Source organism: Archocentrus centrarchus, chromosome 19 (genome assembly GCF_007364275.1).
Source record: "Archocentrus centrarchus isolate MPI-CPG fArcCen1 chromosome 19, fArcCen1, whole genome shotgun sequence".
Taxonomy (NCBI): Eukaryota; Metazoa; Chordata; class Actinopteri; order Cichliformes; family Cichlidae; genus Archocentrus; species Archocentrus centrarchus.
The window spans coordinates 16,612,037-16,628,339 of NC_044364.1; the positions used below are offsets into that span (position 1 = coordinate 16,612,037).

Sequence of the window (16,303 nt, forward strand, 5' to 3'; positions counted from 1 at the left end):
TCTACTCTTAAGTATCCTAGGAACCACAAGTAAGCCAGCAGTCTGAGAGCGAAGTGCTCTATTGGGGTGATATGGTACTATGAGGTCTTTGAGATAAGATGGTGCCTGATTATTCAAGACCTTGTAGGTGAGGAGAAGGATTTTAAATTCTATTCTAGATTTAACAGGGAGCCAATGAAGAGAAGCCAATATGGGAGAAATATGCTCTCTCTTTCTAGTCCCTGTCAGCACTCTAGCTGCAGCATTTTGGATCAGCTGAAGGCTTTTCAGAAAGCTTTTAGGACAGCCTGATAATAATGAATTACAATAATCCAGCCTAGAAGTAATAAATGCATGAATGAGCTTTTCAGCATCACTCTGAGAAAGGATGTTTCTAATTTTAGAAATATTGCGCAAATGCAAAAAAGCGGTCCTACATATTTGTTTAATATGTGCATTGAAGGACATATCCTGGTCAAAAATGACTCCAAGATTTCTCACAGTGTTACTGGAGGCCAAAGTAATGCCATCCAGAGTAAGTATCTGGTTAGACACCATGTTTCTAAGATTTGTGGGGCCGAGTACAAGAATTTCAGTTTTATCTGAATTTAGAAGCAGGAAATTAGAGGTCATCCAGGCCTTAATATCTTTAAGACATTCCTGCAGTTTAACTAATTGATGTGTGTCATCTGGCTTCATTGATAGGTAAAGCTGAGTATCATCTGCATAACAATGAAAATTGATGCAGTGCTTTCTAATAATACTGCCTAAGGGAAGCATGTATAATGTAAATAAAATTGGTCCTAGCACAGAACCCTGTGGAACTCCATAATTAACCTTAGTGTGTGAAGAAGACTCCCCATTTACATGAACAAATTGGAGTCTATGAGATAAATATGATTCAAACCACTGCAGTGCAGTACCTTTAATACCTATAGCATGCTCTAATCTCTGTAATAAAATGTTATGGTCAACAGTATCAAAAGCTGCACTGAGGTCCAACAGGACAAGAACAGAGATGAGTCCACTGTCAGAGGCTCTAAGAAGATCATTTGTAACCTTCACTAATGCTGTTTCTGTACTGTGATGAATTCTGAAACCTGACTGAAACTCTTCAAATAAACCGTTCCTCTGCAGATGATCAGTTAGCTGTTTTACAACTACTCTTTCAAGAATCTTTGAGAGAAAAGGAAGGTTGGAGATTGGCCTATAATTAGCTAAGACAGCTGGGTCAAGTGATGGCTTTTTAAGCAGAGGTTTAATTACAGCCACCTTGAAGGTCTGTGGTACATAGCCAACTAATAAAGACTGATTGATCATTTTTAAGATTGAAGCATCAATAATTGGAAAGACTTCTTTGAACAGTCTAGTAGGAATGGGATCTAACAAACATGTTGCTGGTTTGGAGGAAGTAACTATTGAAGATAACTCAGAAAGATCAACTGGAGCAAAAGAGTCTAAACAAATACCAGCAGTGCTGAAAGCAGCCGAACATGAAGAATAATCTTTGAGATGGTTATGAATAATTTTTTCTCGAATGTCTAAAATTTTATTTGTAAAGAAATCCATGAAGTCACTACTAGTTAACGTGAAAGGAATACTCGGCTCTACAGAGCTCTGACTCTTTGTCAGCCTGGCTACAGTGCTGAAAAGAAACCTGGGGTTGTTCTTATTTTCTTCAATTAATGATTAATAGTAAGATGTCCTAGCTTTACGGAGGGCTTTTTTATAGAGCAACAAACTCTTTTTTCCAGGCTAAATGAGCATCTTCTAATTTAGTGAGACGCCATTCCCTCTCCAGCTTTCGGGTTATCTGCTTTAAGCTGTGCGTTTGTGAATTATACCACGGAGTCAGGCACTTCTGATTTGAAGCTTTCCTTTTCAGAGGAGCCACAGTATCCAAAGTTATACGCAGTGAGGATGTAAAACTATTGACGAGATAATCGACCTCACTGGGAGCAGAGTTTAGTTAGCTGCTCTGCACTGTGTTGGCACATGGCACTGAAGAGCATAACAATGAAGGAATTAGATCCTTAAACTTAGTTACAGCACTTTCAGAAAGACTTCTACTGTAATTAAACTTATTCCCCACTGCTGTGTAATCCATTAAAGTAAATGTAAATGTTACTAAGAAATGATCAGACAGGAGGGGGCTTTCAGGGAATACTGTTAAGTCTTCAGTTTCTATGCCATATGTTAGGACAAGATCCAGAGTATGATTAAAGTGGTGGGTGGGCTCCTTTACATTTTGAGAGAAGCCAATTGAATCTAACAATAGATTAAATGCAGTGTTGAGGCTGTCATTCTCAGCATCTACATGGATGTTAAAATCACCCACTATAATTATTTTATCTGAACTGAGCACTAAATCAGATAAAAAGTCTGAGAAATCAGACAGAAACTCTGAGTAGGGACCAGGTGGACGATAGATAATAACAAATAAAACAGGTTTTTGATTTTCCCAATTAGGATGGACAAGACTAAGAGTCAGGCTTTCAAAAGAATGAAAACTTTGTCTGGGTCTCTGATTAATTAATAAGCTGGAATTGAAGATTGCAGCTAATCCTCCTCCTCGACCTGTGCTTCGAGCATTCTGACAGTTACTGTGACTCGGGGGTGTTGATTCATTTAAACTAACATATTCATCCTGCTGTAACCAGGTTTCTGTAAGGCAGAATAAATCAATACGTTGATCAATTATTAAATCATTTACTAATAGGGACTTGGAAGAGAGAGACCTAATGTTTAACAATCCACATTTAATTGTTTTATTCTTTGGTGCAGTTGATGAAGCTGTATTATTTATTGTTTTTGAATTTTTATGCTTAAATAGCTTTTTGCTGATTTTAGCTTTGGTGTTTGGTGGTCTGGGAGCAGGCACCGACTCTATGGGGATGGGGTTTTGGGGGGATGGCAGGAGGAGAGAAGCTGCAGAGAGGCGTGTAAGACTGCAACTCTGCTTCCTGGTCTCAACCCTGGGTAGTCAGTTTTTAGGAGGGTTAATAAATTTGGCCAGATTTCTAGAAATGAGAGCTGCTCCATCCAAAGTGGGATGGATGCCGTCTCTCCTAACAAGACCAGGTTTTCCCCAGAAACTTTGCCAATTATCTATGAAGCCCACGTCATTTTTTGGACACCACTCAGACAGCCAGCGATTCAAGGAGAACATGCGGCTAAACATGTCGCTCCTGGTCTGATTGGGGAGGGGCCCAGAGAAAACTACAGAGTCCGACATCGTTTTTGCAAAGTTACACACCGAGTCAATATTAATTGTGTTCCTATATTAAAAGTGTTCCTTTCATTTTATTGAGGAGTGTACAAAAAGGCAGATTAGAGGCATAACTGATTTAAGAGACGCCTTTAAAGGAGCAGTGAGTCACAGTGGTCAGAAGGTGTCGCTGTAATGTAATTTTTAATGTTCTCTGACGTCCTTCCCCTCTGTCTGCATGTGTGCCTCTGCAGAAGACCAAACGAGATGTGAATAACTTCGACCAGGACTTCACAAAGGAGGATCCCGTGTTGACGCCCACGGACGAGGCCATTATTCGACAGATCAACCAGGAGGAGTTCAAGGACTTCTCCTACTGCGCCCCGGAGGAGACGCAGACCTAACACACACACACACACACACGCACACACACACACACTCACACACAGATCCACCAACACTAAATTTCACATGCACGCAAGCACACATGCTGACACTCAGTAGATCCATAAATCCCTTTACAAATCACAAACATGCACACACACACACCCACACACACACACACACGGTCAGTCTTTTACTTTGAAGCTATTTACTGTTGTTACTTTTGAAATCTAATTTACTTGCATTGTGTTGTTGTTGTTGCCTGGGTTCATTATGAATATGAATATGAATTTAAATATGAATATGCACACACTCTCTCTCTCTCTCTCTCTCTCTCTCTCTCTCTCTCTCTCTCTCGCTCTCTCACACACACACACACACACACACACACACGTTCACGTGCATATAAACACTACAATCTACTGCAAAGTTTTACATGCTCTTGCACACTCCTACAGTACAAGCTCACTGTACATGCTCAGACAACCAAACACACACACACACACACACACAGACACACACACACACACACACACTGCTTCTCACCCCGGCACCTGTACACTTTTGGACTGTGGGTGCTGGGTGCAGAGGCTTGTATATAGCCTGTGTTGAGTGGCTGTATTGTGCTGGTGTTGTCTGCTATTAAAGGAGCATTGTGGCGCATGGACAAACACCCTACCTGTGTTATTGCTGTCCTTATTGTGGACCAGTTAGGGCCAAATCCCCTTTGTGCAATACCCTGACTATCTATATATATTTTATGGTTTGTTTGTTCATGTGTTTTTTTCTTCCTCAAAATGTGTTTTTAAAAATTTTTTGTTGGATTATAGTATGACTGAAGTATTCACTCACTCTCTCTGTCCTTTGTGTATAAAGTGAATGTTGAGCTTACGAGTTACAGGCTATCGAACTAATTATGTCGAGCAGAGTGTTACAGACGGCCTGTGTAGCAGTGGAAAGCCCGGTTTCCAGCTATTTCATCCATCTGTTAGAGATTTTGTCTGCCCTGTTCATGTGAATGTGGGCGTTTATTATTATTATTATTATTGTTGTTATTATTATTATTATTGTGAATGTACATTTTAATGCGTGCGAATGTGTGAATTATTTTTTTCTTCTCTGTCATGTGTGACTTTTTGTTTTCAGCATTTCCATAGCTACCATCAGTGTTTTCCCTCTTCCTGCACTCTCTTTCAAAGCACCAATTCCCCTTTCCACCTCCAGCAGCTCTTTCAGCCAAAACCACATGCTTATTTTCTGACTTTTGCTTTTTTTTTCAAGAATGGCTTTTCTTTCTTATTGCTCTCTCTTTCTCTCTTTTTTATTCTAATTCTAACTATTATTATTGTAAAGTGTATCTGGAGGAATTCTTTGTGCATAATACTATAACTATACTATTATAGATCTGTTACAGCCGGGTTGATAAGACGTGTAGAGAGCCAGCAGCTGAATTACCTCTGACTTCAAACACACACCAAACAACGCATACACTCTCCTTTGCCACCTCCCCCTTTTTCTCACTCTCTATCGTGCAAACACACACACACACACACAGAAGGACTGTTGCGTACTGTACAGTGATCTGAAGACGAGCTGGTTGCTCTCTGTGCAGTAGAGTTGATGTTTAGTGAAGCTTTGTGCACCCAGGGGTAGGGCTGTTCCTGGTCACACTATCTTACTCTGTGCCAAAATGTAGTGCAACAGCCGGGCTAGTCCTGTCTGGTCTCATTCCAATAAAACACTGAGCTGTCTACATCACTCCCGGGCTCTTCTGTGTCTTTTTTTTTTTTTCCTTCAGCGCGTTCATCGATTCTCACCTGCTGCTGTTCAGAGGCAGGTCTGTGGGATGCTCAAAAGTTTATGTGAGAGAAGAAGAAGAGAGGAGGGAGGGTAGAGAGGAGGGAGGGGGAAAGAAGAAGGGAGGGAGATGCTTCTCTTCATAGCTGACCTATCATCACTTTTGGAGCCCTCTAGGTAATTTGCATGCAGAGGGGAGCAGACTGTTCCATTCAAGTCATCTGTGCTGTGCGTCTAATTGCCTCTCTGATGAATTAGACTACCTGTGACGGTGCAAATTGCAGTGCCGAGAGTTGCTGTTGTGCTGTGAACTCCTGCTGCCATCACTCCTGCTTTTGAGAGCCAGAGTTTACCATGCGAGACATCTGCAGGGCACGATGACAGCTGACAAGGAGAAGAGAAGGTAAACCAGCGTGCTGCTTTTCTCACAGAGACACTTTGACAACAATAAATCTTAATAGATCAAGTTTAGCTGATTTGGTAGTTAACTGAGGTGATTTAGTGAGGTCAAAGAGGGTGCTGTGGCCACTCTGGATGACTCAGATCTTAACCACAGTGCCCTGCTGTCCTTCCCCATCAGTTCATCAGAGGTGGGAGAGCTACTCAAAAAAAAAAAAAAAACAGTATAAAGTTCAAAAAACTGCAAGGTAAAGCTCTGCAATCAAAACTTTTAGTAGAAATGTGGCAGCATTAGCAGTAAAAGCACTCTGAAGGTAAAGCAGGCATAAGCGTGGAGAAGTTCCACATTTCCTTACATGTTGAGAAATTCTTTAAACTCAGATTATGACTAAAGTTCATTTGTGTGATGAGGCTGAAACATGAGTTTTTGCAGTTCCTGCAAAGTTGAGGAACAATTTTACTTCACATCAGAGTCAGAGTCTACAGAGTCACCACATTAGCAAGCACAGTAAGGAAAATGTTAATAGTAAGTTAATCAGTGTAATATTATACCATATGCTAGAATATATATATATATATATATATATATATATATATATATATATATATATGTATATGTATGTTTAGTAGTCTCTGTTGTACTGATGAATTTTACTTGTTCATATTTCTTGCTATATGTGACCCACTGTAATAGAGCATGCTAGTGGTAATACGCTGTTTATAAATGTACATAACTTAATTTTAGGTAATGAAATCTAATTTAAATGTGCAGTAAACAACTTGAGTTCATCCTCATTTGTATTTCCTGACTTCTGCTTTCTGAAGAGCGATCAGCCGTGAGGCTGCCCGAAGGAGAAGGCGGGTGGAGTCTGACGTGTTTGGAGATCTGTCTGGCCTCCTGCCGCTGCAGCCCTCAGTCCGAGCTCACCTGGACAAGCCCTCCGTCATTCGCCTGACCCTCAGCTACATACGCATGCACACGCTGCTCAAAGGTAATGGCACGCATGTGCGGAAGGGCTTCGCAGTCGTTTAATGCCTGGCCACAGCCTCTGAAATACACTCAGAGCAAACTGAATCACAGTTAGAGAAAAACCATTTCACATCTGCCAGGAATAAAATTCAGAATCAGAAAGAAGCTGGTAAAAGATGTATTTAAACATTTATGCAGTGGACACTGATATTGGTGTGCAGGTTATCTTACAGAAAAAATGAAATATAAATAAAAGGTTTGAAAGACGGTGAATGTTGAGATGTACTTTATTTGTTCCAAAATCTGGGAAATTCCTGAGCTACTCCAACCAAAACAGTAACAAGTGATACCAGAATAAAACAATTAATAATAATAGTAAATTTGAATATCTCATTACAATAGAATATGACAAAATGAAATAACTCTATGAAGTGGAATTACTCAAATCAAAAAGAGCTCAGTTAAATAGAAGAAAATACAAATGAAAATTATAAGTGTAAAGAAATCAAAAATAAATATAATAAAATAATAAGTTGGGTATCATACAGTAAAAATGAGTATGAAGTTAGTTACCTATACAAAACAAAGTAAAAAATAAAAAAAGCTCACTGTCGTTGAGGAATCGTTAACAGTGCTCATGTGAAACAAAACTACTGAGATGAGAGGACGTGTAAAAGTGTTTGTTTAAAACGAAAGTGTAAAATATTCGTTTGCGTGCGATGTTTCCATTGATTATTTTGAGCTTCAGAACTTGTTGCTCCCAGTGTCAAAAATAGCTGGATCACTGAGTTTTATATCCATAAAGAAATGTATGCCATTGGAGTGATTAACCAATGAAAGGTGTCTCTGCTCTATCTATATTTAATCAATCCATTATCCTACTAATAATTCCAGAAATCTCTGTGTGTCTGTTCATCTGTTCTCCAGCTGTCTCACAGCAGTTCATCCATCCACTTTAAACTCAGCAGGTGTACAACCAGAGACCTGAATAAGTTGCAGTGCTAAGTTTGAGGCTGTTTAAATGATTTGTTTTTATATTTTGACTAAAATTGTTTCTCCCAGTTACTGGTTGAGCTCAGCATTTGCACAGCCCACAAGACCAAATGCAGTGATTCTGACCCAAGGCCCTTTGCCTGGTGTCTTTCGCCACTGTCTTTCTCCCCACTTTCCTCTCCCCTCTTCACTAACCTCCCTAACAAAGGAGAGAAAAGCCCTCCAAAAATAATTCAGTTGTGACTGCTGCCTGCTCCTCTCTGTGTGTGCAGGGAGGGGCATGCAAACATGTTTGTGTGTCCTTCCATTTGTAAGCTATTCAAATGGATTTTAGATCTACCCATGTGGGTCAAATCAAGGCAAATTGTGATTTTTGGGAATCTTGCAGCTATGAAACTGTACCTGCCATGTTTGTGTGGATTTTTTATGGGACAGTGGTGACAGAGTTCAAGGGGACCTTGTCACAGTAAATGGACCGGTGCTTTTATAGTGCTTTTCTACTCAGTTTGAGCACTCAAAGCACTTTCTTACTCAAAGCCTCACTCACCCATTCTCACACACTTTTTTCTATGCCTAAACACCGTCATTTTCACATTCACACACTCATTTCTGCATTTCGACATGCAGACTAGAGGAGCTGGGGATCGAAGCGCCGACCTTCCAATTGGTAGATGACCTGCTCTGCCTCCTGAGTCACAGCCACAGTCATGAGTTCCCACCATGTTAGCCCAGGTTCCCGCAGAGACAGGCACCTGCTGGTCTGTGAAGGATCCAAACAGTGTAACAGTAAAACAGCGTATATGATCCACAGAAGGAACAGAGGTCATACAGAGGTCAGAGGATCCCTTGACACAGACCGTAATCTGTAATCAGTTAGCATGTTGGTGAAGTGGTTAGCACATGTTTTCATGTCTTTGGTAAAGCAGGGCATGATATTGTGTTGTTCTTCTACAAAAATGAGTGTTGTAAAACTTCTCTGAAACATTAATTAAGCATTAATTGTTAGTTTATTAATATCAGATAAGCTATTTATACATTCCAAACATGGAAGTCTTGACTCCAGACTGTGAAGGCATGAAATATGAACAGTATGAAAGTGGTACTGTGTAACAGTATCAACAAATCCATGTTTTTTTCCCCCCTAAAGGAAAATCATATTAATTTAATATTTTTTTACCTGGTTGTCCACGCCCCACTTTCAGTGCCCCACTCAGTTTAAGAACCATCATCATAACTTCACCCTAACACCAAATCTAAACACTTCAGGTGTTCGAAGATGCGTGAAAAATGAGAGGGCAATAAAAGATTGATCTATCACAGCATTTTATCACAAGACTGGACAACTGAACTGGTCTAAAACTCAGACTGGTTCTCACGGAGCTGGCAAGTACACGCTATGCTTTTTTGTTTGTGTTTTTGTTTAATTTTTTTTTTTCTTTTGTTTCCTGTGACGACTAACTTCACTCAGTCACGCTGTTTGGATGAGCAGTTCTCACGAAAAGCCACAGAAGTGTAGTGAGCAGACACCTTGGTCATAGCCGTCTTCTTTTCAAAATAAGACAGCTATAAAAACTGATGACTTGTGCTGCATTCATGAAACAGCTGTAAAAAACAAACAAACAAACAAACAAAAAAAAGAAGGAGCAACAAGAGGGCACTGCACTAGTAAAGATAAATTAGGTCTGCAGGTTGCAGATATAAAATTTACTATAAAAGCAGAACAAAAAAAGATTAAAATGTACAGAAAAAACTGAGTGAAAAAAAAATACACTCGCCTCGTGGGTTTCAGATTCAGATGGGTGTTAGAGGAAGTATTAGATAACAGCTGTGACAAACACAAAAATGAAATAAAGGAAACACATCCTTTGTTATCCACTGAAAATGTAGACTAGACAGTTTTCTCATATAAAGATCACAGTCATTTTGATATGAATCTTCCAGTTTTCTGTTTGTCTTAGAAAATGCTGGGACAAACGCAGGGACTAGGCATGTGATAAAATATCAGCCGTTGCTGAAAGGTGGAGGAGAGCAGAGCGGTTGTGGTGGAGCGCGGGATAAAGAGGAAAAAGAAATGGAGGAATTCGATGCCTCGCGGGAGACCAGCATGTACCTGGGGATCCTGGAGGGATTTGTGATGGTCTTGTCCACTGAGGGAGACATGATCTTCCTGTCTGACAATGTCAGCAAGTATATGGGCTTAAGTCAGGTAAATAAACCCACATAAACAATGAGTAGGATTCAGGATTGAAATCTTAATACTGCATGTATTTGATCTTTTCTAAAAGACTGAGTTGATGGGACACAATATTTTTGAGTACACTCACCCCTGTGATCATGAAGAAATCAGAAATAATCTGCGTCTAACAGCAGGTATGTGTTTTAACATCAAGGGTATGTATACATTTATTATATATTTTGAGTGATCAGTGTATACAGTCACTGCCATATTATTAGGTACATCATTTCAGCACAAATATGGGCCTCTTAGCACCCACTAAGCATCATTTAAATATCACAGCCCATCTGAGTGCTGACTACAGTTTGTTCATCCCTTTATGACCATAGTGTGCCCATCTTCTGATGGCTGCTTCCAGCAGGATAATGTGCCACGTCACAAAGCTCAAATCATCTCATTTGGTTTCTCAAATGTGACAGTGAGTTCACTGTATTCAAACGGCCTCCACAAGTCAGCAGATCTCAATCCAATAAAGCACGTTTGGGATGTGGTGGAACAGGAGATTCTTGGACTTGATGGATGTGAAACATGCAACAACTGTGTGATGCTATTCTGTCAATATGCATCAAAATCTCAGAGGAATGTTGAATCTGCGCACCTTGTTGAATCTATGTCACGAAGAATGAAAGCAATTCTGATCCAAAAATGGGTCCAACCCAGTACTAATAAGGTGTACCTAACAAATTGGCTAGTGAATATATTTCTATATAGCTTTCTCCATGTGGCTGAATTAATTGCTTGTTTTTAGAGGAAGTTTGGTATGGTGAGAAGAGGGACTTTGTCATGAGAATAAAAAGTGCTCTGACACACAGAGGAAGAACCGCCAACCTCAAGTCAGCTACGTGGAAGGTTGGTGAGGAACAGTACAAAAATAATAATAATAAAAAAATGGGCCACTGTTATACATCATGATGGTATTTATTACACCTTCAGGTTCTGCACTGTCAGGGCCGAGCAAAAGTGTGCATGGACCCGTCTGCAGTTTCCTGCCTGCTCCTGACCTGTCGGCCTCTGCCTCTCTCACACACCCTCCTCAGCAGATACACCTTCACCAGCCAGCACAGCATGGACATGAGGTTCACGTACTGTGACCAGAGGTGTGTTTGCATGCAATCAACTTACACCAAAAGGGGAACTGTTCCTTATTAAAAGGGCAGCCTTTTGTAATCACTCTTTTTCTTGTAGCTAAATTTCATTAGTGGTTGTGAATAAGCTGAAAGCTGATGAAATAAGCAGCAACAGGAACCAAAAAAAAAAAAAAAGAAAAACACGTGGAAGAGCTTTTACCACCATATATGTTACTTTAATAAATTTAAATGAGTGTAGGGTGTTAAGTTGAAAAATGGGAACATCTTAATAGTGTCTGACTTCTTTAACATGCGTGGTAATCTCATTATGCAACGCTGGATGTTACGAAATTAAGAAGAAAAAAAAAAGAAGGAAAATGATCAAACCCAGTAAACAGCCCATTCAATTTAGAAACTGTGCTGCATTAAATGTTCTTTCTGAGTCAAGAATCAAATCCCCGTTGAAGAAAGCTCAACCAAAAGTCGGCTTGGTGTACAGTTAAAATAGAAATCCTTAAAACAAGTTCCATTCTGATTCTGATTACAAGATCCAAATATGTCGTAGATTTAACAGGCTGGTAGTTAATAACCTTCAGGGCCTGACTGATGGTTATATATACAAAACTGTGTGTTTCTAACACAAACCTTTGCACGCTAAGCATCACTGCACAGCATAACCTGTGACTGAATAACAGCAGTGAACCATAAACTTGTTTTTGGTTTCAGCTTTTTGTCACTGAAAAAAAAAAAAAAAAAAAGAAGTAGCATACAGTCATTTATAAAGGCAAACAGTAACTGATTTATTAACACGTGCTTCCCTGAGGGTTCGGCGCCGCTGACATGTAAAATAAAATCAGTTTGTGTTTGTGTTTGTGTAGAGTGAGTTCTCTTTTAGGCTACAGACCTGAGGAGCTGCTGGGCCGCTCCATCTACGATCTCTGTCACACACTGGACACAAACTGTTTGAACAAAAATCACCTGAACTGTAAGCACTGATGCACACGCACGCATGCACACGTGCACACGTGCACAATACACACCTGTAGATACTTAATTCTGCGTTTCCCTGCAGTGTGTCTGAAGAGCCAGTCAGTCAGCGGTCAGTACAGGATGCTGGTGAAAGGTGGAGGTTATGTCTGGGTGGAGAGTCACAGTGCTGTCATCCCCAGTGTCCGAGCCTCCAGGTCCAGACCGGGCATCCCCCAGCCGCTCTGCATCCTCAGTGTTACCTACGTCCTCAGGTGTGTGCATCATTTTTTTTTTAAATTTCATTGACTGCAGCAGCACTGCTTTTTCTCATATTAAGCCATTGCAGGCATTATATGTGTAGTTAAACTTCTTTACACTGACAGAAAGGGGAGTTTCACTGGTCTGGCCCACTTAAGATCAAAGTGCGCTGGATGTAAAATGTCGTTGACATCCCTGCCATGGAGCCTTTGTTCTGGACTCATTACTCATGGTTACAAGCGCACTTTGTTAAAAGGATGGACATAAATTTGAAAGATTCATCCTTTTTAATCTTTTCTTGGGTTTTGTTGCTCACCAGATTTGATTCCAGTACATTAAATGCTAAATGACACAGAACCTCCTGCAGCTAAATATGGATAAATCCAAAGAAATCATTACTGGGACCGATGCATCTAAAACACTCGCAGCAATACACCTGAGCTCCTTGTCTAGAAACGTGGGCCACTTTTGACAACCACCTTAGCCTGAATAAGCATGTCAGTTCAGTTGTCCAGTCTTGTTTTCTGCGGCTTAGGAGGCTCAGTGAGATCAGGTCATTTTTATCCAAAAGAAATCTGGAGGAAGTCACAGATGCTTTTATCTCCTCTAGACTGTATGTTTGCAACTATACACATATACGAGCGACTTCTTACTAAAACCAAAAAAAGAGAACACATCCCTCCTATTTTAGCTTCCCTTCATTGGTTACCTAAGTTGTGCTTTATATCATCACTTCTCAGTGATCATTTTTAAATCATTTGAATGATTTTATATTTGCGTTTAGTTTGCCTTTTTTATTCTTGACTTTAATCTCCTTGTGCTGCCACCTACCTAATGCTATTTCACCTCTATAGTTTCAAACACCTTGTTGCTCTTTTTTTCTTACCTTGTCTTTTGAAGCACTTTGCAACTTCCTTTTGAAAGGTGCTATATAAATAAAGTTTATCATGAGCAGTACTATTAATAAAATGCAGAACAAATAATTGTTTCAGTTTTATTGTGCATCATGAGGCCTTTCAAAGAAAAATGTAAAATATCTCTTTGCTCCTTTGCAAAAGTCATAAACGACTCATTCTGAAGCTGTTTTGGATCTTTTCAGTGAAAATGAAATGAAATGTTTTTTTGTTTTTTTTTTCTGTTTTAATACAACTCAGTGGTGTTATTTACAGATGTTTAATGCTATGTGCATGTGTGTGTCACAGTGGCGTGGAGCAGCCATCTCTGCAGCTGTCTCTGGACCAGATTCTCCACAGATGTTTGACTTGAGATCTGCTCATTGATTATTTCAGTGAATCAAATGTTATTAAATTTTGAACTTTCTAAATCAAAGTGGCTTGCTGTGTGTGTGTTCGATGCAGATTACTATGTGCATTCTTTGATGCGGAGGGTTTGGATTTAGACTGTTGCCTGTTGACTGCATCCAGAAACTTATGCAGTCACTGTTTTGTTGGTTGAGGTAGACGACTTACTGTTATTGAGGCTTTTAACTCCACGGTTTTTGTTTTACAGTTTTGCAAAATCGTTGCAGTATCACGGCTTTTCACTTCCGAAAACAAAAAGCTGAAAACTTTAGGTGTAGACTGTGGTTGACAGACAGTTGACGGGGTGTAGTGAGAGTTCAAATATGTTGATGAAAGCAGGCATTTTGACTTTTTCTTGACCTCTCTGGGCCTGTCCTTACTTCCTTTGGGGTTTCCTTCTGGGCCACCTGACACGTGGCGTGACATCTGACTACCAAGCATTATGCAGCACACACACACACACACACACACACACACACACACACATGCAGGCTATATAGAGAGAGATATGCATTGTGCTGATGAGGAGATGTGAGCAGACGTAAGTCAAAGCCACAGCTTCCTGAATAGAAACACACGATAGGAAAGTTCTCATGGGAACTCTGTCAACTTTTTACCTCTTGGCCTCTACACACACACACACACGCACACACACGCACACACACACACACACACACACACACGCACACACACACACACACACACGCGCACACACACACACACACACACACACACACACACACACACACACACACACACACAGTGGGCTGCTTTAAGTTTCAGTTCAGCTAACTTTACTGCTGTGATACTGAATTAATACATCCGGTGGAAATGAAAACAGTCTAAATAAAATGCATGATGAACATGGTTATTTTAACAAGAAGATCGTGAAAAAAACACTATCATTTGTTTTTGTCAGCTCATAGCAGACATATGTTATTGTCCCCTCAGAACCTGCTGAATGAACACGCTCGTCAGCTCCTGCTCGGCACCTCCGCTGTAACGGCGGTCCAGGAAGCACTGATGTGGTTATTCACAGGTCGTATGATGTCTAGACTTTTAAGGCAAACTATAACCGTCTCACAGTCTTTTTTTGAAACCCAAGCTACATATATAAAACCAGTGTTTCACCGACTCTATTTCAATGTTAAAATGTTTTTTCCACCAAGTGCAGCCTCAAGACAAGGGCCAAAAAAATCTAATAAAATATGGGAGAAGAAAAATAAGCCTTTATAACTGGGTATGACATGGGATGGATGCTATCATAGTTGGACTAACTGAAGCTTTCTGTAAAGTTGCACTTAAATTCAATCAGAAAGATGGGCTGATGTTTCACTGAGGATCTTAGTCATCCGTAGACAAATGTCTGTTGCCTTCTCCTTTTTTGAGGCTTATAGCCGTTGACTTGTTACCTCAGCATTAAAAAAGAGGACTTTGCCAGACTTCATTTTTATAAACTACTCATAGCAACATTTCATAATTTGGGGGCAACTGAGCATGACTTAAAAATAACATAAGAAAGCAAAAACTAAAGTCAGGCTCCGAAGAGTTACTCAGTATATTTATCTGTGGTGCTAAACTGAGCAGGTAGGATGTTTGTAAAAATGGCTCTGATGAAGCATGTTTGTTGACATGGACAGTGTTTATTTATCTATTTACCTCTGTGTACTCAACTCTGGAGGATACTGGCTGCATTTTATAACTCTGGTCATGGAATTTTCTTTGAAGGTTGGGAATTATATGTCAGATTTTTCTTTTTTGATCTCTACATGACTGAATTTATTTTTTTTTGGTACAGATTGTTCTCATTACATTTATGCAAGTGAAAACAAATGAATCTGAATGCCAAGATGCCACAGAAATATTAAAACAAAATAAATAGAAACATAGAATTTTACGCGAAGGTAAAATTATTGCGCAAGCAAATATTTAATCAGTTATCTCATGGTCCCTCCAGTATCACTGAAGCCAAATGTGTTTTAATTATATGTTGTGTGTCCATTTTTCCCGTTTTTGCTTGGCTCATTGCAGCTTCAAAGCAGGCGGCCTCAGTGGATTTGTATTCTCATCCTCACTGATGCAGTCAGATGCCAGTGAGCAACGATTGCTCCATCTAGTGTTTAAAAGTAGTCACTGAACCAAAACTTCCACATTGGTGCAGAGTGGAGCAGAGTAGTGTTGGGGTTTCAGGAGAAACTTCTCCTAAGGTGGTGCATGTTGGAGGTAAAAGTGTGCAGAGGTAGCAAGTAGAACAAACTCTGTAAAGACTCAAGTTTTATAAAGTCTCAGTTTGAAACTTCATCAGTTTCTTTGAGCTCTGCTTACGGGTTAATTTTCTACATGAATCACAAGCATGTGATGTAGTTGGGGGTAGGGGTCCAGGAGCCTATCTCAGCTGTCACAGGGCGAGAGGCCCCTTCATATCCAGTGAATAAATTCTTGCATGGTGTGATGGGATTTTTCAGCCTTAGTGAATGTGTGCGGTCTCTTGGTCCTCGTGTTTTATTTACTGAATCTTTATTGGAACATGATCGCCTGTTAGTAGTGCAAAAATGTTTCTACATGTGCTACTATCTGCCCCCCCACCCCAGTTTATCAATGATTCAGAAAAAACAGGTTTGGATAGCAGGTGGGTGGAGCTTCTGTGCTGACAGTGCCTGAGATGACCATATTAAGGATATCTGCTCTCAGTGACATCATACAAATCCAAGAGTAGGATGACTGGCTGGAAACAGAGCGTTT

At 40.1% G+C, this 16,303-nt stretch overlaps 2 protein-coding genes across 3 annotated transcripts in view; both read left to right on the forward strand.

The window, feature by feature from the left end:
- prkcea (protein kinase C, epsilon a) overlaps window positions 1–5,329 on the forward strand; it is a 56,217-nt gene extending 50,888 nt beyond the window's left edge. For both annotated transcript variants that reach the window (XM_030755718.1, XM_030755717.1), the window contains exon 15: window positions 3,442–5,329. In XM_030755718.1, the coding sequence (XP_030611578.1) occupies window positions 3,442–3,591 (150 nt within the window). In that variant the 3' untranslated portion in view covers window positions 3,592–5,329. The remainder of the gene's footprint in view (window positions 1–3,441) is intronic.
- Window positions 5,330–5,597: 268 nt separating this feature from the next.
- On the forward strand, window positions 5,598–13,551 carry epas1a (endothelial PAS domain protein 1a). Its single transcript, XM_030755719.1, has 9 exons — window positions 5,598–5,771; window positions 6,593–6,759; window positions 9,689–9,936; window positions 10,016–10,100; window positions 10,715–10,815; window positions 10,900–11,063; window positions 11,912–12,018; window positions 12,106–12,274; window positions 13,463–13,551. Exons 1-9 carry the CDS (start codon window positions 5,746–5,748, stop codon window positions 13,524–13,526), a joined length of 1,131 nt encoding a protein of 376 aa, XP_030611579.1. The 5' UTR covers window positions 5,598–5,745; the 3' UTR covers window positions 13,527–13,551.
- The last annotated feature ends 2,752 nt before the right edge of the window (window positions 13,552–16,303 follow it).

What these genes read in the sequence shown, in the direction of transcription:
- epas1a (XM_030755719.1), top strand. Translation starts at nt 5,746, where the DNA reads ATGACAGCTGACAAGGAGAAGAGAAG. An exon ending in GCTGACAAGGAGAAGAGAAG is followed by an intron (nt 5,772 to 6,592) that starts GTAAACCAGCGT and finishes TGCTTTCTGAAG; the next exon opens with AGCGATCAGCCGTGAGGCTG. An exon ending in TCAAGTCAGCTACGTGGAAG is followed by an intron (nt 10,816 to 10,899) that starts GTTGGTGAGGAA and finishes TTACACCTTCAG; the next exon opens with GTTCTGCACTGTCAGGGCCG.